The 27598-nt window shown below is 32.2% G+C and overlaps 4 protein-coding genes across 9 annotated transcripts; 3 read left to right on the plus strand and 1 right to left on the minus strand.

Annotated features, from left to right (window-relative positions):
• Positions 1-1960: 1960 nt before the first annotated feature.
• Positions 1961-3415, minus strand: LOC123882151 (probable CCR4-associated factor 1 homolog 7). Of its 2 annotated transcripts, none has more exons than XM_045930961.1 (2): positions 3125-3415; positions 1961-3011 (listed from the first exon to the last, which is right to left on the minus strand). In XM_045930961.1, exon 2 carries the CDS (start codon positions 2985-2987, stop codon positions 2133-2135), a length of 855 nt encoding a protein of 284 aa, XP_045786917.1. In that variant the 5' UTR covers positions 2988-3011; positions 3125-3415; the 3' UTR covers positions 1961-2132. The 2 variants fall into 2 exon arrangements, with proteins under 2 accessions (XP_045786917.1, XP_045786916.1); XM_045930960.1 differs by having other exon boundaries at positions 1961-3013; positions 3141-3406.
• A 1575-nt stretch (positions 3416-4990) lies between these two features.
• Positions 4991-7043, plus strand: LOC123881410 (40S ribosomal protein S12-like). Of its 2 annotated transcripts, XM_045930093.1 has the most exons (5): positions 5035-5127; positions 5226-5269; positions 6159-6459; positions 6642-6707; positions 6791-7043. In XM_045930093.1, the coding sequence occupies exons 2-5, from the start codon at positions 5262-5264 to the stop codon at positions 6848-6850; spliced, it is 435 nt and encodes a 144-aa protein (XP_045786049.1). In that variant the 5' UTR covers positions 5035-5127; positions 5226-5261; the 3' UTR covers positions 6851-7043. The 2 variants fall into 2 exon arrangements, with proteins under 2 accessions (XP_045786048.1, XP_045786049.1); XM_045930092.1 differs by having other exon boundaries at positions 4991-5126; positions 5224-6459.
• Positions 7044-9587: 2544 nt separating this feature from the next.
• Positions 9588-10635, plus strand: LOC123923062. Its single transcript, XM_045975705.1, has 2 exons — positions 9588-9969; positions 10121-10635. The coding sequence occupies exons 1-2, from the start codon at positions 9588-9590 to the stop codon at positions 10633-10635; spliced, it is 897 nt and encodes a 298-aa protein (XP_045831661.1).
• Positions 10636-20652: 10017 nt separating this feature from the next.
• On the plus strand, positions 20653-26971 carry LOC123882484 (sister chromatid cohesion protein PDS5 homolog D-like). Of its 4 annotated transcripts, none has more exons than XM_045931346.1 (13): positions 20655-20927; positions 21662-21865; positions 22008-22189; positions 22668-22794; positions 22929-23108; positions 23215-23280; positions 23428-24543; positions 24663-24736; positions 24874-25012; positions 25144-25217; positions 25353-25473; positions 25939-26007; positions 26498-26967. In XM_045931346.1, the coding sequence occupies exons 1-12, from the start codon at positions 20814-20816 to the stop codon at positions 25954-25956; spliced, it is 2415 nt and encodes an 804-aa protein (XP_045787302.1). In that variant the 5' UTR covers positions 20655-20813; the 3' UTR covers positions 25957-26007; positions 26498-26967. The 4 variants fall into 4 exon arrangements, with proteins under 4 accessions (XP_045787300.1, XP_045787299.1, XP_045787302.1 ...); XM_045931345.1 differs by having other exon boundaries at positions 20656-20927; positions 22929-23111; positions 26498-26971; XM_045931344.1 differs by having other exon boundaries at positions 20653-20927; positions 25353-26007; positions 26498-26853.
• The last annotated feature ends 627 nt before the right edge of the window (positions 26972-27598 follow it).

Genomic DNA, 27598 nt, shown 5'->3' on the forward strand with positions numbered 1-27598 from the left:
CAAGAATAAGTATTGACCATTCATTAGTAAAAGAATTTTGCTCGGTAATCATTGTTGGTCATAATGTTATTGCTATTGTTATCAAACCATTAAATAATGTTGTTGTGCTCGAACCTCGTAAACAATGTAAGAACATTACAAATTACGAGCTCAAAAACATATACAAATCTCATACTGTACATACCATGAACTCAAATAATACATAAAATTACTAATTTTAGCATTAAGAGTGGTTCATTAACTCATTAGTTAACGGGAAAGCTAAATCAAATGCCTTTCATATTAGTTTTTGCTTTCGATTCCACCAAAACATTGACCCCTGACTCAAGTACAAATTTCAACTTCATATCAAAGTGAAGTTGAATACATCCACCCAGCAGAAGTAAAAAAACATTGCATAATTCCCTATGAAACATTGCATAATTAATAAATTTTCACTCTAGGAAAACCAATAATTATAATGAAAAAACTTCAAAAATAAAGATAGCAAACCTCGCCCATTTCAGACGTTGATTCCCAGTTTCAACTCAAGGAATAGACTTAATAGAAACATTGTCTATTCAGTGTAAGTGGGTACAAGAAAGGTAACACCCTGTTATTACGTATACATAACTGAGTTGAAACAGAACAGAAGGGATGCAAATAATAACAAAAACTACCTCAGATTGATGATAAGGATGGCCTCTTTGTTGTAAACCAAGTCATCTGTGGGGCATTCTGCTCTGAGAGTGGAACAATTGAAGGCACTTCCACAAATCTCACAATCAATTTTTCAATCCGAGAGTAAAGATGGATGAGGTATTTCAAGGTTAGAATCAGTTTTGGATGACAAATAGCATTCTCAACAAGCAGCCAAACATCTTCACAATACAGCCAAATACTATCTGACCGTTGCAAACTGGTGTTGGATGCTACACAACTCAGCATGGAACCAGAACCAAACAGACACCTAGTTGACAATACTTGCTCTCATGAACGGAACAGAATCAATATTATACACCGTTTGAAAGTTGAAACTATTACAAATCTGATATCCCTGTTTGCAAGCTTCAGCAAGAAATGTTTCCGATTTCACCAACATTTTCAAGGACAATTAACATTCAAACACAAGGGGAAAATTGACATGTCATCCCTCTTCCTTCCCATTTACTTTAGAAAATAACAGAGTATTAGATAAGCTTTTCATCTCTATAGTAAACCAAATTTCAATTTGCCTAGTTAATTATTGTGTTATTGATTTATCGCTGCTTCAAAATTAGCACTTCAAGTTCAAGTATCTATGGTTCACTTGTTATTAAGTGATAATCTAATAGAGAATGTTTTATTATTATTGTTAAATAATTCAGTCAATTTTTTTCTTTCTCTTCCCTCATTTTGTCAATAACCCATCTTCAAAATGGAAAACATGCTAAAATAAAATATCAAAACTCCATCACCTTCCTTATGGCATGGATATTGCAAGAATCATAATAGCAAGGGAGCCAAGTGCAAACCCTTAACAGTTCATAGCAAAAAATTGTAGTCTTATGTTGACACCAACAAAAATCCTGCAAAAACAACATAGTATCCACAAAAGAAGAAACCAACATGATACCCCTTCTCATCAAAACTTACCATGTGTTTGGAACCACATTGTGAACGCATGGTAGACACCATTTCGAATGTGAATGAAAACACACACTTAATGAAATTTCTCTTACCAACAGTTCTAAACCTGTCTCAATATTCATGGAATGAGAATATTAGAATCCGTGTACCATTTTGTTGAGACATTCATGTCAAATGAAAACTTAATTCTTGTGTGTTTAGAAACCCATTAGAGAAATCTCAAAGGCACACAACAGATACATTTGAGATCTCACCAATACATTTTCAAACATGCACTTCATTGGCTTCAAAAATGTAAAGACAAAGGATATTCATAAGTTAAGACAAAACTGAGCTAGGCAAACAGCAAAAGTAACAACAAAGGGTATTCATAAGTTAAGAAGACACTTAAATGTCAAAGTTTTTACATAGAAGTTGGTATTTCACCAGATATACAACGGCTCAAATAGATACGAGATCTACCGACTTTTTTTTTTTTTTTTTTTGCATTTTTTTTTCTTCTAATTTCTTTTTTTTCTCTCAACTTAATAAGCACTCTGTCCATTCTCAACACCTAACCCATACAAGACCCCTGCATACTTCTCCAAGGATCCACTAAAGAAATTCTCTTTCAATTTCCTGAATGTACAAGATGTGAGCAAACTATCCGAACCAGCTTGATGACAAATCCCAACTCTCTCAACCTCCAACAACTCAGCAAGCTTGTTCAACCCTCCATGAAGACTATTACAAAACTTCATTAAATGTTTGATATCATACACAGTTGGGAAATACATATTGATCAAATTGAAGAACCCAACTTGTGTATCAGGCAAATTTTGACAAGTCAATAGCTTTAACAAATAACCAAAATCATATCCACTATGAAAAGTTACCCAATGAACATTATCATTCAAAACAATCCCAGATGACATTAAAAGCTCACCGAAACGCCGTGCATCGATACCATTTTCGTTATTCCTCTTGAAATCAATCCCACTCTGTCTCAAAAGTTCAATTGAATCATTTGCAAAAACATCCTCATTCACATTGAATTCTCTAAAATTGAATTGCCAAATACAGAATCTCTCATCATCATCATCACCGCAAGTTGGAAGATTTCCATGTTCATCGGAGAATGTGAGACCCAATTGAATCAGCTTAAGCATATCAACATTGTCTTTTAGGGTTTGGTAATGAAAATCATAACTACTCTTGAAATTCCCAACCGGTCGAAGAACAATTCCGGGGAATTCCGTATCCATAGCAATGTAAGGATAATCATCGACGATTTCGCGAAGTATAGCGAATTCTTCTTCAAGATTATCGTTCCAAACTTCGCGAATCTGAATGGAATCGCTTTTCGGCAAAATTAGCGGCATCACAATTTTATTTACCATAAAATAACGAAAAATTCACCAGATCTGTTAAATACCCAATTAAATTAACATCAATAACAAGCAATTGCATATAAAAAAATCGAAAATTGATGAAGATTGAATAAATAAATTGGGGAAAAATTGAAATTGAATCTGACCTTGAAAATTGGAAATTGAAAATTGGAATTGATTGAAGGAAGAATTGGAAAAGTGTTGAGAGAGAACGGAGAGGATGAGGGGGAGATAGAAGGAAGAGATTTTTGGGGAATGAAATCTCTCCCGTTCTAGGGTTTTCTTTTTTGTTGTCAATTTTTTTTTATTGGTTATAAAATGGGGAAAATGAAGAAATGTGCAAAAGAGGAGGAGGAAGATATTTCGACGAAAATTAGCGGTGGAATTTGTTTTTTCTTGCTTCATCAATTTATCTTGTGTTTGCCTAATTTCCTCTTTTCTTATTTATACTGTACTTTCATTTTTTGTGCTGTCTTGTGGAATAACAAGTGTGTAGTGTAAGATTTTCTTTTACTATAGATAGATAGATAATTTATGCGTATAAGAATTTTTTTAATCAATATTGTGATTTTTAGGAAAAGAGATCTCGATAATTTAAAATTCTACCAAAAGATAAATAAAATTTGGTTAAAATTTTCATTAAAAAATAAACTCGGTTTCTCTTGAATAATTCGTATTAAGAAAATTTAGTTTGTAGAATAAAGTTTATGTTGTATGTTCAGTAGGTTTATCACATCACATGATAGTAAAATTCTTATTCGATGAAATAACTAAAATTGATTGAAATTAGGGTTTAATTTTTCTCGATTTCAAAAGGTTGAGGTAGGGCGGATTAATGGAACTTTAATACCCACCTCAAATTCGCACCGTGATTGTACCAAAATTATACTTTTATTTTTAAAATTAAAAACTCTTAACGAAACCCTCAAATTACATTCATCGTTGTGAGTCTTAAACAAGTTTTTTCCTCATTTTTTTTTAATAAATAAAATGATGTAATTTTGAATTTTTACATTTTTCTTAATAAAAAAGGTACCAAAATGAAATCCAAAACGTTCACACACGAACTGGTGCAAGGATATCCAAAGTCATCGAAAATGGGGTCGCAATTGTATTTTTCACCACTTTCAAAGATCCAGATAAGTTAGAAGATACTCCCTCCGTCCCGAATTATAAGAGAAAATAAAAAAATCACACTTATTAAGAAAAAGTAAAATATGAGAATTTGAAATATGTTTTTGTGGGTTTTTCTTGAAATAAGTTGCATAGGAAGATGTAAAACCAATTTTTATTGGTGGTTGTTTATTGAGAAAAGGGTAGAGAGAGAAAATTAAATGCAATTTGCATTTAATTTTATGAGAATAAGAGAAAAACATTCTTGAAAATGACTTTCTCCCTTATAATTTGGGACAAAAAAAATGGCATTTTTTCCCTTATAATTTGGGACGGAGGGAGTACTTGAACTCCATTAAGTATAGAGACGAGGAAGGCCAAAACCATACTCAACCCCCTATTGTCATGCATACTCAACAAAGATTAATCACTCTTAAACGACATTGAAAATTCGTTGATTAATACTCCATCTGTTCCAAAATATATGGGAAAACTGGTCAAAGAAAGTTGATGTAGTTAGTCCAAATTCTCAACCAAATACTTCAATTTTCTTTGACAATTTTTTTCTTATTATATTTTGGGACGGAATGTGCGGTTCATACATACATTCTTTAAATCTAATCCTAAAACGTTGGCTTAAAAATAATAGTTGGGAGTCCCATGAGCTTGGCTCAATTGGTTGGACATCGCATTATATATGCAGGGGGCCGGGGTTCGAACCCCGGTCATCCCACTTATCCATCTTAAGGGTGGAATTTCTAGCCGCTAGGCTACTTGACCAAAAAAAAAAAAAAATAATAGTTGGGAGGCTTAAAAGAATATACGGGGTGAATTAAGAAACTTTAAAAAAAAGTTAGTTTGAGATTGTGATCCAAGCCCAGCCCAGCCCAGCCCAAATGCTTTTGAAGAATCCCTGAAAATAAAACCCTAAAAACAACCCGTTCTCCCTTTCTTCATCACAAACAAAGTTTGGATTGGAATTGAACTCTCACTCAACTCAACGCCGTCGGAGTTCATCCTCGGCACCCACAAACAGTGAGAAAATCTCCGTCCACGTTTTCCTTTTTTCTTTTTCTGATTTTCCTTCTCTATAGTGCAAAAATTGATTGATTTGTTCTAATTCTTTGTGCAGGAAAAAAAAAGCTTGGTTTTCGAAATCTACAAGGAAAAATGTCAGGGTAAGTTATTTTTTTTAATCTAATTGGTTTTTGAAATCTACAATGAAACTTGTGTTACAGAGTAAGGATATTTTTGTTTAAATTGCAAATTTGATTGTTAATAAGTAGGTTGTTTTTGTAATTATTATTTCTTATTTATCTTATGAGACATATGGTTAACATATTTTTGATTGATTAATTAGAGAAATGGAATTGGATTAGAAAGACCTAATGACAAGGTTTTGTTTTTGGTTTAAATTGTGTTATTGTTATGTTGCGATTTTTTATGTTCGCGAATATTTTTGGATAAATCCGAGACCCTTAAAAAAAATCTTGACTTTATTTGTTAAAAAAAAATCTTGACTTTTGGTAAAAGTTATTCTCATTCGTTGTTTGTCTATTTGGTCTGCATGTATTGTTGTGTAGTTCGTGTTTGGTCTGTTAGTCTTGAGTGTATCTGTCTAAAGTAGCAAATATTCTATGTGTTCCTCTGTTGATGACATTTTCGTAGAGGAATGATATTTGTTGTGGTTTAAATTGTGCTATTGTTATATTTTGATTCTTGATATTGTCGGAATTTGTGGAAAAATGGGGTTGTTGTAGCTGTGGCCTGTTATGGAGACCCCAAAAAACTTTGACATTATGGTTGCGATTGTGGTTGTGGGCTATAATTTAAAATCATGGCATTACTTAATATACAAACTAGTATTGGCGAATGAATGAAAGTGATTCTTTTGTAGGCTCTTTCAGCAATCATTTTTCCCATTCTTTTGTTTGTGTTTTTGTATTTGGTTTGCGTGTCTTGTGTAGACTTCTGTAGTTTGTGTGTTGGTTCTGTTAGTCTTTAGTATTTTTGCCTAAGTAGCAATTCTTCTATGGTTCGTCTTTTAATGATATTTTTGCTATGCAGTGAGGAAGCTGTTGCTGTAGCTGAGCCTGTTGCCGTTGCCGCTGCTGGAGTTCCAGGCGAGCCAATGGACATCATGACTGCCTTGCAACTCGTGCTTAGGAAGTCATTGGCTTACGGTGGTCTTGCACGTGGCCTCCACGAAGGTGCAAAAGTAATTGAGAAGCATGCAGGACAACTCTGTGTTCTTGCAGAGGATTGCGATCAACCTGACTATGTTAAACTTGTCAAGGCTCTTTGTGCTGAGCACAATGTTAGTCTGCTGACTGTTCCCAGTGCAAAGACACTCGGAGAATGGGCTGGTGTAAGTCTTATTGACAGTAAACAATATTAATTTATTTCTTCAACAAATCAATTGATATCACATTTATTTGTCAAATATTTCATATTGATTATTCATTGTTTGTACGAATATGGATTGTTTTTTATTGCTTTGTTTTATTTTACTGTTTTTTTTATTAATCATTGTTTGCCTTCTCCTCGCAGTTGTGCAAGATTGATTCAGAGGGAAAAGCTAGGAAAGTAACCGGCTGCTCCTGTGTCGTTGTCAAGGTATGAACTTTACAGAAATGAATTATTTCTTTCCGATTAGTTTTATCTTGCTTTATAGTCATTTAACTGTTTGGTGTTGCCAGGATTTTGGCGAAGAACATGAAGCCTACAATGTTGTTCTGCAGCACGTGAAAGCTCAATGAGCTGCAAGATCCATCCGTTGTGTGTTTCTTTCCTTTTCATTTTAGTGTTATTCTATGGGAATGAATTTTGAGTTTGTTGCCTAGGGATTTCAAATGTTTAATATGATTTTGCTGCTCTCAGTTGTTATGGTTACTCTAATTTAGTTACACACTTTTGTTTTGCTATGGTATTGCAAAGTATTTTAATCCTTAACTTGTTTGCTATGGTATCCTTTTTATGTATTTCGCAAGTAGCATGTGTTGGGTTTTATGCATATATATGCAAAGTATTTTGAGTTTGTGTATGCCAAAGACATGCATACTATTACTAATAGGTACGCAACCATTTCTAGATATGATTCATAAGCCATAAAGGTCATATTTGCTTCCATGTCATCAACCGTGGTTGATTTAGTGCATCTTTGTTTCAACTTCATGAGGAAAAATAAGCAATTTATTGGAGCAAATACTTATTGGGGAAAAAAAAATCAATTTATTGTAAAATATTAACTTATGCAGAAATGGATTCCTTTAAAGCATACAGAAATTTTGAATAAAAATTGTGTTGATCCTATTGTGATTCAAAATAAGTTTTAAGCATATACAACATAACATATATTGGTCGTACGTCATAGCAAAATCAAATAGCAAAGAAGAGAAACACGATAGTAAAAATGGGTTGTAATGTAATAGTACGGCGAAATGATGAGGTGATAATTACTATCTGTTTTAATAGGGACCTGGATGGATTGGGTGCAGTGCACCCATGACTGCACTGCATGTTCAGTCAGTGAAATGAAAACTGTTATATCGAGATTGTACGGTTTATATTTAAAGATCAGAATTGTTATATTTTAACGGTATTTAAATTTGAACTGTTTGATTTCAAACAGTGTGACGCACTAACTGCATCACAATGATTGCACTCTATTGATATAATATTGACACTCTTTAAATGTAGCGACTCATGATATTGACACGTTCTTTAAGAGCCGAGGTTTACAATAACTTTTACTCTATTGACATTGATTCGATGGTAGCCTTTTCCATTTCAGCGGCTTCACTCACCCATCAGTATTTGGTGGAGCACCTTAATCCAGCCTATAAATAACAATTTTCGTGGCCAAACTCTCAATGTAATCACCAATTATTAAGACTTAAGTACATGAGGAGAGTCAAACTCAAAAGACTAGTCAAATAGGTGGGAGAACCTTATGACTTAAGTGTCACATTGAACACTTTGATATACTTGATGTGAGACTACTAAAGATAAGCGGACAAATGAGAAAATGGAAGGGATTTTTAGTCGTTAAAGACACAACAATTAATTATGGGACAAAATGAAACCGATCGACAAAAAAGTAATTTAGCCTTTGAAAAAAGGGTCATTCGATTCATTTCAGATGCTCTTGGTTGGTAGTTCTTTTCACTCTTATCGTCGACGAGATCATTGGCTTTGGTTTTATTTCTGGAACCCAGCCAGCTATGAGAACAAAATCTAAAAAGTTTAAAATATTTTGTTCCCTCTTTCATCATATTAACTTCTCTTTTGGTTATGATAATTTAACTTCTCTTAGGGTTTAAGGTGGTAGCGTTCTATGTGGATTCAATTATTTACAATTAGTTATCATTTTGGAGTTCAAAATTTTTTTAAATCGTGGGATTTGTTGCCATTATATCTTTCTGAGAATGGTGATACAATGATATTTGCAAATGAAAAAGACAAAGAGGCATCTATCTATAACCGCAGATACAATCTTGTAGTAGGAAGAATTGTCATTAGTAACAAAATACTGTGGTTGCAGGCAAATGATTACGTTGAAAGTTTGGTTTCGACTCATGAAACTGAGTTTCTCGTCCACACATGACTTGTTTGAATATATTTTTCTTCATGTACGTTTCTTTAAAATCCTTGTTAATTAAATCATGATAGGATTTGGGAACATTTTTTGTAGTTAGATTTCTGATTTAACATACTCTGATGTTCCCTTCTTTCATGAATAACATACTCTCAGTTTCATTGTTAATTTACATTCATCATCTTTGGTTAGATATATAATGAACTACTAATATAATTGATGTTTCATTTTGCAGATATTATTCCTTGTATTGTCATATAGACTCTAACTCTCCATCTTAAATAAAAAGTGATCGATCGACCATCAAAATCCAAAAGCATCGCCGCGAGCCAAAAGTTATCTGAGAGTGTTATTACACTATCGAGACCAATTTGGTGGCTTTTTGTTGGTTATGTACTATTTTATTTTAATCAAATTTTCCTGCTGAAAAAAAAAATAAAAATTTGTTTGGATTCCACAAAAAAGGAAATAAACAAATTTGGCCATATCCTGCCCGATCATAAACACCAATGTGGCATGATTATCAAATGAATGACACCACTGTATCAAAATTTATTTGACATCAAATCTCATCTATCTAAAAATTTAAAATTATCAACAAAATAATTAATATACATTCACCTAATTAGAAAAAAAATCTTGATCAACATAAATTCATAATCACTCATTCCTTATTTGTTTCCCCCCGTTCTTTTTGGTAAAGGTTTTTATTTATTCGGAATCATACCATAATTTATAGAAATAATTTGCTAAAAAAAAGAGTTTCTCCTCCTAATAATGATCGTATAAAAAAATTGGAAAATAAACTAGGAATGTTTTGATTATGAGTTTATGGTGATATAAAGTGCATTTGCGCACTACGTACTTTGTTCTATTCTACTAGCTAGGGTTGAAATTCAATGGAAGAAGCATCGGCAGGAGCGATCTTCCCCAACGAAGTTATAGTAGAAATTGTATCATGGCTTCCGGTGAAATATGTTATGCAACTCAGGTGCCTTAACAAGTTTTTCAATACTCTCATCTTTAATCCTAACTTCGTTCAAATGCATCTCAATAAATCAACACGAACAAATTCGCAGCAACTTGCATTAATTTGTTTTGAGAATGAGAAGAATCATGTTAATCCGGAGGAGGATTGGACTTCCAGTTTGATAACTCTATCCATTCATGATTTACTCCAAAACCACAAGTTTACCATCTTTCACCATTCCGATCCTTACTATCTATTGACCGACCGGCCGTGGCTTGTTGGCTCATGCAATGGATTGCTATGCTTGTTTGGTATGTCATCCCGTTATCATCAATGGCTTTATTTATGGAACCCAACTATCAGAAAACAATCTCAAAAATTTACACTCTTTTTCGATTATTACAACAATCCTAATTCTTGATGATGATGATGATGACGACGATGATGATAATAATAATAATAAAAATGATGGTGTGCATTATTTGAATGGTACTATTAACTGGATTGCCGTTCGTGATGACATCAATATCAATGGTAGTGTTAGTCTTACGGTTGACCAATTTGTGATTCTTTCACTTGATCTCTCCACTGAGACATACACTGAATTGTTGCTACCTCAGAGATTTGATAAGGTGCCGCGTTATCCCCCAAAGCTTGTGGTTTTGATGGATTGTCTTTGTTTTTGTCATGATTTTCAGAAAATCCATTTTGTAATATGGCAAATGAAGGATTTTGGAGTTCAAGAGTCATGGATTCAATTATTTAAAATTAGTCATCAAGATTTCTATATATGGTTGGATTTGTTGCCATTGTACCTTTCCGAAAATGGCGATACACTGTTATTGGCAAATGTTAAACACAACGAGGCATTTATCTATAACTGCAGAGACAATAAAGTAGAGAAAATTGGAATTGCTAACAATATAATGTGGCCAAAGGCCAAGGATTATGTTGAAAGTTTGGTTTCACCTCATTGAAATTTGAAAGTGAGTTTCTCTTCCACATATAACTTGTTTGAATTTATATTACTTATGTATGTTGCTATAATGAATTGGATGAATATGTCTTTATAATTTATATGCTTATTATAAGTTTATTATAAGTTTGAAGATGATAATTCATAATTAATTCTTTAAAGGTAGTTTATTAATAGGAAATAAATTGCTAATATATATGTGCCAGACAAGTCAAGAGTGAGCACAAAATATGTATGAATTTCCTTAATCCAATTTTCCAGACCTTATAATCAAGCATGGGGATAATTCTTGACAATAGATTCTTGCTAAAAATTTATAAATGAAGAAAGGTGAAAAAAAAGTTAAATGAAAAAAAAAGTTAAATAAATAAAAAAAAACTATTTTAGATATTTGTTAAAAAGTATGTGAAAATAATAATAAACTTTAATAGATGGATCAGACGGAATCTCCATGAACATAACTCAATTAGAAGAGACATTGTAAATTATTACAACGACAAGGATTCAAATCCTTAAAATTTTAACCACTAAGTTATTTGACAAAAAAAAATAATGATTTCAAAATATATGAATAGATGAATTGTATGTATTTTATGTTAAAGGGATGAATTGAATTATTGAAAGAACTTTTAATGGATTGTGATCTTGATTCATTCATCACCATTAAAAGAACTTTTAATGGATTGTGATCTTAAATAAATTATCAATATTATAATATATGTGATTTTTTATAATAAATATTCACGTCATACCACATAATAAATTATTTTTAAGTATAATGGAGATTACTTATGAATTACTCACTTTAGAAGATTCATGTTCAATTTAAAAATAAAAAGTTATATAAAATTCAGTAATAAGAAAATATAAAAGTTTTATTCGGTGGGATATTCTACGCCACGGTAAGAAGAACCATGATTTCTTTTTTAACAACAAAAATCTTGTTATGAACTATTTCTAGAGAATAGCTAGAATAGAGAAGAAGGAGAGAAAGGGAGAAGAGAAAGGAATAGACTATTGTATTGTTCTATTCAAGGTGTGTCTTTTACATTGTGAGATAGTCATATATATAGGAGATTACATGGGCCAAGAATATGGGCCTAGACTAATGGACATCCACATCTATATTATTCATAACACTCCCCCTTGGATGTCTATCGATGATATGCCTCATTAAAACCTTACTATTAAAAACCCAGTGGGAAAAATCATAGTGAAGGAAAAAGAGTACAACATCCTTTGTGTGTGAACTGCCTCGTTAAAAACCTTACCAGGAAAACCCAGTGGGACAAAACCACGGTGAAGGAAAAAAGAGTGCAGAACATATTTATATCTCCCCCTCATAAAGACAATTATTATACATGAGATGAAAAATCAAATAATCTTCTGTACTAGCTGCTCCAAAGTTTTATTAAAAGTTGACTCTGTAGAAAAATTTGTCATATCTTCTTTATTATAGTCTTCTCTATATTAGCATTGCGTCTGATATTATCTTCATGTTGAGTTGTTGCAGGAACCATCATTTTGTAATAAAACAACGAATTTCTTGTATGTGTTGAATTACAATCCTCAACAAAAACATCTTCTCAGCTTGCTTGATGTAGTGCTTAAAATCTTCACATGATTGGATGATATTGTTGTTTCTTTAAAGTATAAATAATTGTATGTTTTGCTTTACTTCAACATTTGGGTTGGATGAATAGGCAAAAATAAAATACTACGAAATTATAGCAAATATATTAGTGAGCTTAATTGAATTAAGATATGGTACTTCAGGACCAATTCAAATTGTTCATCATTTTCTTGAGGCATGACGCATCAAATGACATTGCAACCATTTTTAGTATACAACAAATTAGATTTGTCAATGTCAAACTGTTTTAACACTTTTGCTATATAATCTTATTTAAATTATAAATTTAAATGAGAATATCTCATAAGCTCTTCGGGAGTCTAGATGATATTTTATCATTAATATAAGCCTCGGATATAAATAATTCATTGTCAAATATAACTAAATCCTTCAGGGATCATCATTATCAAGTGAGCCAGTCAAATACGTTAAAACACATATTTCACATGAATTGAGTATTTCAGATGCTACTCAACTTAATTAATTTTTGAATTCACTTCAGGTGAATATGCTTCTTGAAAATCAATGATTGACATTTATCAATATACTTGAATAACAATTCAAACTCTAAACATTTTGTTTTTATTATTTTTCTCTTGAAAACTTATTCATATCGATTTATCTCCATCTGCAGATGAAATGGACTACTGGTCCAAAAACATTTCGCTTTGCAAAGCTAGTTTAATTTTGTATCAATTGCGTCTATCTTATTTAGTCAATCATTTCATTGTCTATAATCCTTAATAGACTTTGATTTATGATCCTCATTATCATTTATCACATATATAGCGCTTTATTATGTGCAAAAATATTGTCAACGTTGACTTCATCTCGGTTCCATCGTATTCCATTCGTGACATAGTTTGTCGAGATCTCTATATTTTCGTAAATTACAGGTACCTGATAAGTTCTTCTGGAACTGGAAAATTAATTATGTCAAATACTATTTTCATATCCTCACTCGGGTCATCTTTGTTTTTAGCTCCTTTTCTTATTTGAGGATTTTTATCTTTGGAACCGATTTGCTTACCATGCTTCACGCGTGGTTAGGAATCATTTGCAATATTAGATTGTCCAACAGGGACATTCATTTTTATTGGAGCATTAGCAGCTGTTGATTGATTTCATAAACTTTGCAAATGAGTTATCTTTTGAACTTCTGGTTCATATTGATTTCTAAGAGGATCAAAATAACAATTATTAATTTATTTCAAAACATTTCAATTGAACTTCTAGTTCATATTTTTAGCTGCTTATTATCTCCCCCTAATATTGGGAAAACTAATTCACCAATTGATAATCAGCCCATAAAGCTGTAAAAAAATCTCCAATTATTGGCTCACTTTGGAGATTCATATAAAAATTATTTTCCCAATATTCTTTTACTACCCATTTAAATGCATTATATTGGAGCAATTGAGACGTACCCAACACATCCAAAAATGTTTATATGGGAAAATAGGTTTATAAACTAAAATTCAAATAAATTAGGGGAGAGCTTATGTATATAATAATTTGTTGGCATGATGCTATTCAATATCTCAACATACATGTTTGAGTGTTCCCAACTATAACTTAGAATGAATCTTCAGGTCCATTATTTTTTGTTTGTATGAACATATTTCACAAGATGTTTGGTATAAATTTCAATTAACATATGATATTTATCAAATACTTTCTAGAATAATATATATAAAATGATCTCTTAAAAATAATCTCACAAACTTCTGGTTGTGAGTTTATAACAAACATACATGTGACCATTAGGTTGATGCATCAATTCAAATTTTAGAAATCTAATCGGTCCACATGATCGGTGTATTGATTTACAAATATCACCTTATATATTCTAAAAAAATAAAAGATGTTCATTTACTTAATTTATCAACTTCCTTTGGGAACTAGTAACACATAAAAATTATTAGATTAAATGAACTTTTGGCCATTCAATACATATCCATAGAAATTTTTTGCATCATAATAGACCAGAAATGACCCAACTGATCTTGCCAATGACAAAATTAATATGATTTATTTGTAAACTTCTGGTTTACTTGAACATGTGCTTAAGTTGCACTAATATCATAAGTACACCACAAACTAGAGATAAAAGTTGATAATATGTCTCGTAATATAGAGATAAAATATCTCCGTCGTTTCTTGTTTCAATATGATATTCATTTATGTGAATATCATTCGGTAACAAATTTCTTTAAGACTTAAAATATAAAATACATTAGCAAAGTGCAACTTTGTTTCTCGATATAACAATGCATTGACTCTTCTGGAGTCTTCAATAATTTTCGTACTACCAAATCTAAAATTTAATTTTTCATGAATAGTAGTATCGATGAATATTTTCAAGCTAAACAAATATGTTTCTACAAAAAAAATCTTTTCGGTGGAACACAATAAAAAAAATAGTAATAATTTATTTGTATGAGAATTAAAAGAGTAAAAATAAAGTATAACAATTTTTTTTTTTATGTGGATTTAAGTAGAATTAGAAATTAAAATATAGTAACAATTAAAAGATTTTAAAATTAAAATCAATCAATTGATTTAAATATGTAACCGAATAATTAAAATCAATTTATGTTTGCAAGGAATAATTTTTTTTTTTTTTTAAGAGCAAAGAATAATCATTATTATGAGAGGAAGAAAAAAAAAACGTTTGAACCATGCATTCAATCACGAGTTTAATATATCAATAATATCCATCCAATGTATGTACAACAATGGATATACAAAATATTCTTGAACTTTTTTTTTCTTTTCAAAGTTGCTACTTCAAGAGCATATTCAAGAGACATAAATAATTCTTCTATTGATTTCCTTTTAATTTTGGTTCACGTTATACCAAGATCAAATATATCATATAGATTGTAATCATGTTGCAAAATTTTGTAAGTTCTTCAGGAACTTAACAATATATCTCTATCAACAATGGCTATGGAAAATTACAATTTTCCAATCCTTCTGGAATACTTGATATTAAACTTTTGCTTATTCAAGAACTATATCTTTAGGGAAATTAAAATATTAGTTCTTCAAGAATTATACCACCAATATTTATAAACATTGATTATGAAAAATTGTTCTTGAGCGATACTACAAAAAATGTTTTAATATTGAATTTTAAGTTCTTCAAGAACTATACAAATAATTTTTCATTAACAATGGTTCGGGAAATTCATATTCTTTGAGTAATCCATCGGAGATCATTATTATTAAAGCATTAGTTCTTCAAGAACTATATCACAAGTGATCTTCATAATGATTAAGAATAATTTATTCTTTGTGCATTCAATTGGATTTTTCCTTTTTTTTTCTTTAGTTCTTCAGGAACTAATTTGCCCACTTTTTACTCTTTTCTTTTCATTATTTTTTTCACTTCTAGTGAGAAGCCGAAATTTTAAAATTAACACAGTCATGACTATTACCACGACCATGACCACAATTTTTTTTTTCATGGTAATCGTGTGTTACTACATTCACTTCTGGGAATGGAGTAACATCAGTGGGTTAGATTTCATTCACTTCTGGGAATGATTTTTCATTTATTTATCATTGATATATACTATCATCAAATAATAAAAATAAGCAAATAATTAGATAAACATAGTAAACACAGTCTAATAAAAGATAATTCCAATTATTTTTATTAATACTAATATAATGTAACGTACTAAAATTTTATAATGCAAATTAAATAGTAACATAATGAAATTAATAATAATTATAATGTAACATATGCTATGAATGAGATTAATTAGTATCTTATTGAAAATAAATTGGAATATTTTTATGCTTTAGCTTTACAATATGATGATACATATTAAATTATTATTATTATTATTATTTATTTTTAATCAGCATGATATGCATAGATTATACACTATTATTATTATTATTTTTATTATTATTATTATAACAATAAATAAAATAAATTCAATAAAAATTATAAATAGCCAAAACTCTAAAAAAAAAATTGATAAAGCTATCCTTCAGGGATGCATGTATATGTATTTTGAATTCTTCTGGAATTCATAAGAAATAATTTATAAGAAGTTCTTCAAGAATTATATAACATCATTATAATGTAAAATTAATCATTTATGCAATTTTTCAGGAATGCATACAACATCGAGTTCTTCAGGAACTGTATAACATATATTATAATGTAATAGGAATACATATATTGGTACAATCCTTCAGGGATGTGTCCCAATTGAATTCATCAAGATTTCATGGAGAATAAAATTTGGATTTTTAAGTTCTTTAAGAACTATATAATAGATCAAATCAGTTATTTTTTTTTTCAATCCTTCAGGGATTGATATTTTAGAAGCGTAGGTTTATGAATCTTCAGGATTCATATTTTAAAATTTCATCATACTATGAATCTTCAGGATTCATATTTTAAAAATTTCACTACGATACTTCTGGATCGTAAGCTGTGAATCAATATGAAAAAAAAAACGAAAAAAATAGAATAAAAAAATACAAGAAATAAAATTATCACCTCTCATGGTTGCTATACCTTTCTAGAGAGGGGAGAGAGACTATCGTGCTGATAACGTGTTATGAACTATTTCTAGAGAATAGCTAGAATAGAGAAGAAGGAGAGAAAGGGAGAAGAGAAAGGAATAGACTATTGTATTGTTCTATTCAAGGTGTGTCTTTTACATTGTGAGATAGTCATATATATAGGAGATTACATGGGCCAAGAATATGGGCCTAGACTAATGGACATCCACATCTATATTATTCATAACAAATCTTTATTATTTGTTTTGTCAAGATTTATTTATTTTACTTGTGTTTTGTTATGCTGCACTCGTTTTTCATCCACCAAAATTTTATCATATTGAAATTTTAATGACCAAATTGTATTGAAACAACTTTGTTTCTTTGAGTTTTGGCCCAATCACCATGAATTAATTATGCCTTGACGAGATAGTACTTTTAGGGTGGATAATTTCGGAGAAAATGTTTGTGTTTTAACTAAAGCGTAATTGTGAGCGTGTTGATTAGTCCCACATCGATTGGAGGTCAATGTGACAAATTTACGAAATGTTTAAATCTAGTGTTGTAAACACCTAACATTGTCATGAGTCACGCGACCCATCTTCTGATTTGCGCTGATGTGTTGGATTTGTACTCATTAAGTATTTTATCCGAGGGGATCAAGGTTCGTCAAATAAGAGATCGACTAAGAAGGTACGTTTTCAAAACAATTTTATTTGCTTAGTTTTTTTATTTATGCTTAGTTATTATTCTTAATCCACAAGTATCTCTTCTAGTTGTTTAAAGTCTTGTGAAGTTAGAAGTTGTTCATTCTCTTGTAGTAGTTTTAATTGTGTCTTATCCTTTATGGAAGTAGGGTTATCAGACGGTGAAAGAGCATAGCCGTTATCACTTTTTTGAATTGCGGTGATTTTCTATTAGTACTTATAAATCCAAAAGTGATCATAGCCTTCCTATGGATTCAATAAAGAATTAGGCTTACGCGCTCTCTTCCTTGGCACAGTATCCAGCTGAGTTTCGGAATTCAATTCCTGAACTGACTCTAAATTGCTAGTTTCAGAATTTGTCTTTGTATTTCGTCTTTCGGAGGAGTTTGCAGTTGGACAAGAATGTCGTTTCCTTTTTGAACCAGAACTTTAAGAATACATAAAGGAATTAGGCTTCCTCCAAATGCATTAAGGAATTAGGCTTACGAGTTATCTCCCTTTGCATAATATCCGACTAAGCTCCCAAAGTCAGTTCTACAACTTTATTAGAAAATAACTTTGTAAGGGAGAAGGATCAATATTGTCACCAGTTCAGATTTAGCAAATTTCATGAAATCGCTCATATTCTCAAGATCGATAATATATTACTCGGTGTATGTTCATCAAAATTTCATCGACTTATTGTCAGGTACACTCTTCTTTTATTTCTCATTCTCATCATAATTGACATGAGTTATGTGAATAATATTGTTTTCTTTTCTCACATGTATGCGTTAACTTACTTTGGACTACTTAGTTAGCTTAATATACATAGAAAAGATGAAGGATTTTGAGTAATAATAAAGGATCAGTGTCCCTCAATTTAATGGTAAAAAAAAAATGACAAATTTGACGCAGAACAACCTATATTCAAACTAGTGAACTAAACATAATAATTCCCCAGACTAAAAAATTTAAAACAAAAATTAAACATGTTTATTGGTACTTGTTGGTGAATCACCGGTGTATAGTGTGAGAGGTTCGAACTTCGGCCCTTGCATATATAATGTGGTATCCCCTAGAATGGATCTAGAAATTTTGAATAGTGACTCTGCATCGCATGAAAAAGTTTCGATGTATCCCCAAGAATGGATCCAATCCCCTATATTGGCTAATTCAAATGGAAACTTTCTTCAACTTCCGTGCCCCGCTGAAAAAGTCAAGCCTCCAAATCATTGCTTTACATCTTGAAGGTCGTGCAACTTCTTGGTTTCAATGGAATACAATCTATTGTCGTCGTGGCCGATCTTCCTAACCATCAATCGCCACTGTTTTGCCCCTACCCAATATGAAGATATTGAAGGTGATTTATGAAAGCTCTCCCAAATTAGCTCCTTCGCTGATTTCAAGTCCAATTCGAGGATTTGATGAACAATATATCTAAATCCTTGCTCATTAGTTTTTTCATCAATGGCTTGAAGAGGAACCTTCTCCGGAAATTACAATTTCACCGGCCAACTACATTATATATGCAAGGGCCAACTACATCGATGGAAACGTTTTCTATGGCAAGGGCGTACAAGTCCCATTTCGATGATATGCCCTCTGTGGGCAAAAATTGGCCCTGCAGCTAGCCCAACTCACCACACAACCCCAATCCTGCCCCCAATGTTAAACCTTTACTTTCTCAAGGTGAAGAAATGGTGCACTCTTCGAGTGAGTGTGAGCTCCTCGAAACAGAAAACAACAGAAAGTTCAAGAAGAGAGCAAGTTATTATCATTGAACATAACTCAAATGAGTACAGTTTACAACATCTATACCCAAGCTTAACTAACTAGTGTAAAATAAGAAAACAATATAACAAAACAGAAATAGTAGGAAATACAGCCAAGACCATATATCATTCACACACAACACAAAGTCACGCACCCATGTTGGCTTCTTGTTCTTGCTAACATGTTTCCCTATTGTTGGGCCTTTCCCATCAGCTCATTAATATGCGTGAATTTCTTTTGGCACCCTACAAATATTTTTACGCCTCCTGCAAGATTATTAAAATATTTGTGTTCATTCCTTAAGTAGCGGACATGTAAAATCTTGAAAATGTTATGTTAGGGGTGTTTTTTTCCCTCTAATTTCTCATGTTTATAACGTCTACCGCTTTTAGAATTATTAGGATTTAAACATATGAGGAGAACCCAACCCAAAAGACTAGTCCAATAGGTGGGAGAGTCTCATGGCTTAAATACAACATCAAGTACATTTTGATATACTCGATATGGGACTCCTAACACTACCACGCTCTTTAAGAGCCGACGTTCACAGCGGCTTTCACTCTATCGGCATTGATCTGATGGTAGTCCTTTCATTTTCGGCAGCTTTACTCACCTATCAGTATTCGGTAGAACGCCTTAATCCAGCCTATAGGTAGCCCTTTCCGTGGCTCAACTCTCAATGAAAGCACCAATTTTTAGAATTTAAGCACATGAGGATTGATCAACCCAAAAGACTAATCCAATAGATGAAAGAGTCTCGTGACTTAAATATCACATCAAAAACACTTTTATATACTCGTTGTGCGACTCCTAATACAAATTCTTGAAAACTCGGTCCCCAACTTTTTCCCCAAATTTTGATATCTTTTTCTCGGAAATCACGTTTCTTAGTATTGGTTATCTAGCTAGAACGAGATTTGAGTTATGATTCAATAACAACAACCTGATATAATATTAGATTAGATGATCTATAAATAATCTTGAATAAACTCTAATCCTACTAATTTAAAACTGAATTTAATCTAACTGCATTTCAGATTCTCAATCTCAGTTGTCATTAGAATAGACTGACAGACATGCACCAATGACCAAACCTCTTTTGTGACTAACTGTCAGAGACATCATAGATAGATAACATTGACACGTAGACACATAGTGTTGTCACTACAATGAAATCATCAAGGGTATAATTGTAAATTACAGAATCAAGTGATGACCCAAAACTTTAGTTCTTGAAAAAAAATAAATTCTTTAAAAAATTTCCATCGCTGTTTAGTAGTGACTAATTTCAGTCAAAAAATTTACCAAACACACAAAGACAATTTTTTCCTTTTAACCAATATTTTTTTTTATATAAAAGAGTTGAAAATCGAACTTTTGATCACTTATTTAAGAATTTAAGAGGCGGATTTGTTTATATCTCTGCTTGCATGTCAAACACTTAGACATAAACCCTCAAATTGAGTTTTGCTGAGTTGTACATTGGCACTCTTAGGGCTATAAAGTGTTTGGTTTTTTTTGTCTGAGTGTGTGTGATTCCTTTCTGATCAAAAAATGGCTTCTTCTGATGATGATGATAGAGATACAGTGAAGAGGCTTAGACATTTGGGGAGAAAACTATCCAAAAACCTAGCTTCTTCTGTTGATAACCTTCTTCAATTACTTGATGTAATGTATCTTTTATCCTTTCTTTCATTGTGTAATATATCTATATCTTTCTGCTTGATTCGTGTGTCATGAATTCAATTTTAATTTCTGAATTTTGATTCCTATGCTTTGTTTAATTAATATCTTTCTGCTGGATTTGTGTCATGAATTCAATTTTTTTTATAGGTAAATGGTAGTGGTTAATTTGTTAGGCAATAATTAAGTGGTTGAGCTTAAGTTGTTAATGAGTTTCAATTCGTTTGAGAGAATCCGAGTTCGAATTCTGACTAGAACAATCACTGATCATACATTACTAACTTTTTGACCGAACTCTGGATTATCAGAGTCTCGTCTCTTGGGAACAAGAGGGTTAAGACCAAAAATATTTGTTAGGCAGAGAGGGACAATTTGTTAGCAGCAGAGATTGAACCCTAAATTTCATTCTTAACACTCCTTCGTGAATTCAATTGTACCTACTGAATCTCTTCTATTGATATATGTTTATCTGGATTCTGGTGTCATGGATTCTGTTGTATCTGCTGAATTGAACTTTTGGTTTTTTCTTATATTTTTCTTTTTTGCTGAATTGTGTGTGTCATGGATTCAATTGTGTCTTCTGATATATGGTACTACATTGATTTGCTTAGGTTTGGTTTAGATATATGTTTGTGTCAGTTCTCTAAATTGTTTCTGTAATGCAAGTGTTTGTATTAATTTGTGCGGTGCTCTAACCTCAAATGGGTTCTAACTGTTAGAAATTGGAGCTGGTATTATCAAACTTGGATCAAAATCCAGCCAGGCCAATTCAAGAATCACTTGTACTTCCAATGAAGACACTGATTTCCGATGAACTTTTGAGACACACGGATGATGATGTTAAGATTTCAGTTACAGCTTGTTTCACTGAGGTTGCAAGAATTACAGCACCAAATTCCCCTTATGATGATGAACAAATGAAGGTGCTCGTTTTAATTTGACGTAATTGTCATTTTTCAATTGAAAATTCAATTATACAATATATATCATATATGATGAATATAACTTTTTATGTTTTTATTTTTAAAATTATGCATAAGTAACATCTCTTTTCACCGTGAACAGGAATTTTTTAAGCTTACAGTGGCAGCTTTTGAAAACTTGTCTCATGTATCTGGCCGCAGATACAACAAAGCACTTACCATACTTGAAACTTTTTCAAAGATTAAAATATTCTTGATCATGCTGGACCTTGAGTGTGATGACCTGGTTATTCAAATGTTTAAAGATTTCTTGAGAATTATAAGGTTAGCGCCCTCACAACATATATTTTTTTATGTCACTTCCGGTTTATGTAGCACTGACATGTAGACACAACACTGACACTGCTCGGGCACGTCCTAAATATGATGTTTCGGTGCTTCTTAGTTCGGATTATGACATTGATGTCATAATGGTTATGCTAAGTCATTGCTCATATGAACCACGTCGCAGAAAAAGGCTTTGGCATTGTTTGATCCATGCAGCCAACACCGCCTAGTGGGGAAAAACTTTGATTTTTGTGATTCTCATTTGATAGATGCACAAATTCAAATCATCTCTATAATAGTTGTACACCAAACTTTGAGTGTTATTGTTTACATAACATAAAAATTATGTTAATGTTGTAATCATGTGTCATTTTTTCTGTTTACTGTTCTTATTATTAATGACTTTTTTGAGAGGTATTGCGTTAGGAACCAAACAATATCTTTATTCCTAACACATTGTTTGCTCAATTTAAAGGGAAAACCGTTCTAGTAATGTAATTGAATCAATGGAGATGGTAATGACCGGGATACTCGATGAAAGCGATGATATTTCCTCGGATCTTCTCAGGCCTTTGTTAGATAGCGTAAGAAAAGAGAACCAGGTAACATTCTTTGCCTTATTCATTTTTTTTTTCCTTTTGTTTCTTTTATTAATTTATGATTTGGTTATTTGTTGTTTCATGTCCTTCTATTTTACTGTGTCAATCTGGTTTTATTTGATTTCCATTTCTCACAGATTATTTCACCGATTTCTTGGACCTTGGGAGAGAAAGTATTTACCAATTGTGCGGTCAAACTTAAACCGTATCTCATGCAAACAGTTGATTCCTCAGGAAGAGCTCTTGATGAGTATGCACAAATAGTAGCTTCTATTTGCCAGAATCAATCTGAATCCCCGGAACGTAATCATTCAGCGGTGGTACTTAACCTTAACTGTTGTGTTGTTGTTCTATCATTAGTATGTTTTCTAAATCAACAGCCTTCAAACTAATGTAAGGATTGATTGTGTTGCAATGCTTCAGGTTCAGGCAATTGAGTTTGAGAACATTGTTGTTGTACCTAAAGATGATCATGAAAAACCCTGTGACGTAAATTATCTTTTCCCTTTCTCAATAAGCTTTTGAATTATTAACTTTTCCCTTACAATTATAATGCTCGCTTCATCAATGCATTGCATTGGTCAATTTTAATGCAATAACGCAATATTAAATATTTATCTATGTTCTTAAAATCAGGTGACCAGTGGGTTTGAAACAGATAACATTTGTGTGAGAGAGGCTGAAATTACGGATGACACAAACTCAAAAATAAGAAGTACCAACGCTGTTACAGTGGACGATGGTACCAATGCTGTTACAGTGGACATTGAGTTTACAAAAAGTTCTGATTCAAAAAGGGAACGACATTCTTGTCCAATTACGAACACCGAAAGACAAAATACAAAGACAAATTCTGAAACTGGCAATTTAGAGTCGGTTCAGAAACAGAACTCCGAAACTCAGCTGGATACTGTACCAAGGAAGAGAGCGCGTAAGCCTAATTCTTTATTGAATCCAGAGGAAGGCTATGATCACTCATGGATTTCTAGAAAATCATCTCGATCCAGAAAGGCTCGTGATAACGGCAAAGCTCTTTCACCATCTGATAACTCTACTTCCAGTAAGGATATGACGCAGCCAAAGCCTGAAACTGTCAGTGAAGCTCTAGAAAACGGGAATATTGCAAAATCTGCTCAACCTGAAAACCCCTCTGATAAAAGTAGTGATGTTCCATCTATTGAAAGTCCTGCTTCTACCAAGGGTTTCAGACCGTCAAATTCTGAAGATATGAGCAAAGCTCATGAAGCTTTAGTTTCGGAACCTAAAGATGGAGAGAATACAAATGCTGTTCCCTTTACAAAGCATACCAATCTTGACGGAAGCTCCGCCAAAAGATGCCGCCCGCGAAGGAAACTTAGTAGCATTGGGGATCAAAATGATCATCCTAATTCTGCGTCAAAATTGAAGGATGACAATTTGAATACTTTACTTGAGAAGACTTCGTTGGAATCCACTGGTTCTAGGCTGAAAAAGAAATCTGAAAAAAGGAAGGATTCTGCAGTGACGCATGAGGAACCCGTTAGAAACATCAAAGTATCTATAAAGTTTGATGGAAAAATTGTTGTGCCTCCTGTGTCAATAGTTGCTAAGATGGAATCTGAGGTTCTTTGTGAGAATGAGGGGAAACACAAGTTGAGTACAGATATGAAGGTAGAAAATAGAGAAGAAGGATCAGATCATATAGAAGTTAACAAACGGAGGAGACGAACTGCTACATCTAATAAAGGTTTCAACAAATCATCTGCTATGAAGGTATAACAAGTTTGAATCAGAATTTGATGTGTAATTTGTTTGTTTATTGAACTTTCCATTATCATTTTTCTTCATTGGAATTTAGACCCTTTGATTTATTTTTCTTTACTAATTTTCAGGCACATGAACCTCAAGAACTTGGTAACTCATTAGTTGGTAAAAGGATCAAGGTCTGGTGGCCGTTGGACCAGACGTAAGAATCTCATTATCACTATGAACTTTGCTACATTAGGACAATGCTTGAATGTATTTTCAGTAATTGTCTGTGTATCAGTTGCTTCCTTTGTTTTATGAAGTAACTTATGTGGTTATTATAATTATTTTCTTCAGATATTACGATGGTGTTGTCAATGCTTATGATCATGTCAAAGGAAAGCACAAGGTGTTGTACGATGATGGCATGGAAGAACAGTTAAATCTCAAAAAACATCGCTGGGAACTAGTTGATGTTAATGTTTTACCCGATGAGGTGAGTAAAAATGAGTATAACCATGCCTGTTAATGTATGAAACTCAACATCATTTTATGACCTACAACCATTACCATTTTTCTTCCTTGTAATTTAGACCCTTTAGTTTATTTTTCTTTACTAATTTTCAGGCACATGAACCTCAAGAACTTGGTGACTCATTAGTTGGTAAAAGGATCAAGGTCTGGTGGCCATTGGACCAGACGTAAGAATCTCATTATCACTACAATCATAGCTATACATTAGGACAATGCTTGAATGTATTTTCAGTACTTGTCTGTGAATTGCTTCCTTTGTTTTATACAGTAACTTATGTGGTTGGTATAATTATTTTCTTCAGATATTATGATGGTGTTGTCAATGCTTATGATCATGTCAAAGGAAAGCACAAGGTGTTGTACGACGATGGCATGGAGGAACAGTTAAATCTAAAAAAACATCGCTGGGAACTACCCGATGAGGTGAGTAAAAAATGTATATATCATGCGTAGTCATACTGATACTACCAGGATGCTTGCAGGGGCACATGATATGTAAGTATAGTGAGTCTGAAGAGCGGCGCTAATGCCGGTGTTATACTGTCTTTCACTTCTTAATTCCAGTTTCAATTGAAAGAAATTTTGAACAAGAATTTTTTTCAATGGTATACTTATTCTTAATCTGGTTAACTATATCTATAACGGGATTAAAAATAAGTATAAACATTGCCTGTTACTGGTATGAAACTCAACATCATTTTGTGACCTAGAACTGTAAACTTGAGAGTTTGACGACGTTTGTGACAAGTCTTTTATCCCTACATTGGCGTCCTTAATTAATCTGTATGCATATTTCTTTTTTTGTTTCTTTCGCAGTTAATGCTTATGCTGTTTATCTGATTTATGAAGCATATAACCTTATACTATCATGTATCTCATAATGTACAGGGCAGAAAAAAACATTGAAAAGTCCAAGTTGAAGTCTCTTAAGGGTGAAACAATCAATTCATTCTCCTGGTGAGTTTGCATTCTGGGCAACATATCTGGGTTTAGCAAGCTATAAAGCACCGACACAGATATCGAACAGTAATAATATTAGAAAATGGAAGTGATTGAATGTAACCACATGTGTCAGTGTCAGACAACGGAGCTGGATTCACTACTGTTGCAAATTCACAAAGTTTGTCGCAGTAGTGAATCACAACTGTCCATATTCGATCGATCCAACGGTTCTTATTACACAATCCAGATTTTGATAATTTCATGCAATATTAGATCTCGGCTGTTCATTTGTAATCGGACGGTTCAAATTCATTATTTGTAATCGGCAGTAACTGTGTTATATTATATCCAATCCCGTCAGACAACACACCTTTAATATGAAATGTCGGTGTACATAAGTTAGCAAGTTTTAATTTGGGTCCTTATTGAAAACTTTTAATGGATCAGTAAGCATTTTCAGCAAGCATTTTGAAATCTAAATCTGTACATATTTATGTTGTTGCAGATCTGGTTTGGTTGATGACTACATTGGATGAAGCACCAATAACAGCAAAAGAATGAAGACTGATTCACACATTAAAAAGTACATAGGCCTATAGGAAATGTATCAAAAAACAAAGGCATGTAGGAAATATGTCAAAACATATGGTACTTTCCCTTGGAATGGAGCATGTACATCATGTGCATATATATTGGAACATATGTTGAGATAACATACTAATCCTTGTTGAAAATAGATTAATTTTGATGTAGAGAATAGAGATTATATTTTGTGTCAAAACCGTGGACAGAACCATTTAGTGGTTTCTTACTTCTTTTTTGTTGTACTTATCTGTTTGCTAAATTGTCCATTGGTTTTTTACTCTTTTTTTATGGTCTTTCTACAATTTTTTGTTTCTACTAATACTTATGTATGTTTCAGTTGATTTTTTGTGTTGTTGAGAAAATATAATTTATGATTCATGAAAATTTAAATTAGTGGAGTATACAGCCTTAAGTTTGCTCAAATTTACTTTTAAACTAAGAATAGATAATAACTTCAAAAACTAGAAGAGTTAAATTAATGCTAACTATAAATTTCTTCATACATTTTTTTAAAAATAGGGTACCTTCAATTTTTAAAAAATAAAAAGCACATTTATCAATATAAGAATGTTGGTCTTTTCGTGATTGTGTTAAAGTGGTTAATTACCTTCTCTTACAACGAATCATTTAGAAGAGTTTGAGTTTATTTTTTTGTGGAAACAATGTCTATGAGTTTCATATATTGAACAAGAGTGATGTCCAAATGTTATGTCTAAATATGATCTGAATCTCTCTCTCCGGTTTTATATCTAGTACTCTCTTGTCCCAAAATATAAGTAAAAGTGAGTTAAAGAAACTTGATGTATTTGATTAAAGATTTGAACTAAATACATCCACTTTTGTTGACCACATTTTGCTTATATTTTGGGACGGAGGAGTACTAATTTGAACTCTCCATCAATTATACTATAATGTTAAATGTTAATAGATTAATAAAAATCAAAGGTTGAGATCAAATAATATCATTGGCTGGAGAAGATACAAACCTAATCTAAATACTTGTTACATGCAATAAGTGTCT

The sequence above is a fragment of the Trifolium pratense genome, linkage group LG4, assembly GCF_020283565.1.
Source record: "Trifolium pratense cultivar HEN17-A07 linkage group LG4, ARS_RC_1.1, whole genome shotgun sequence".
In the NCBI taxonomy this organism is placed as follows: domain Eukaryota; kingdom Viridiplantae; phylum Streptophyta; class Magnoliopsida; order Fabales; family Fabaceae; genus Trifolium; species Trifolium pratense.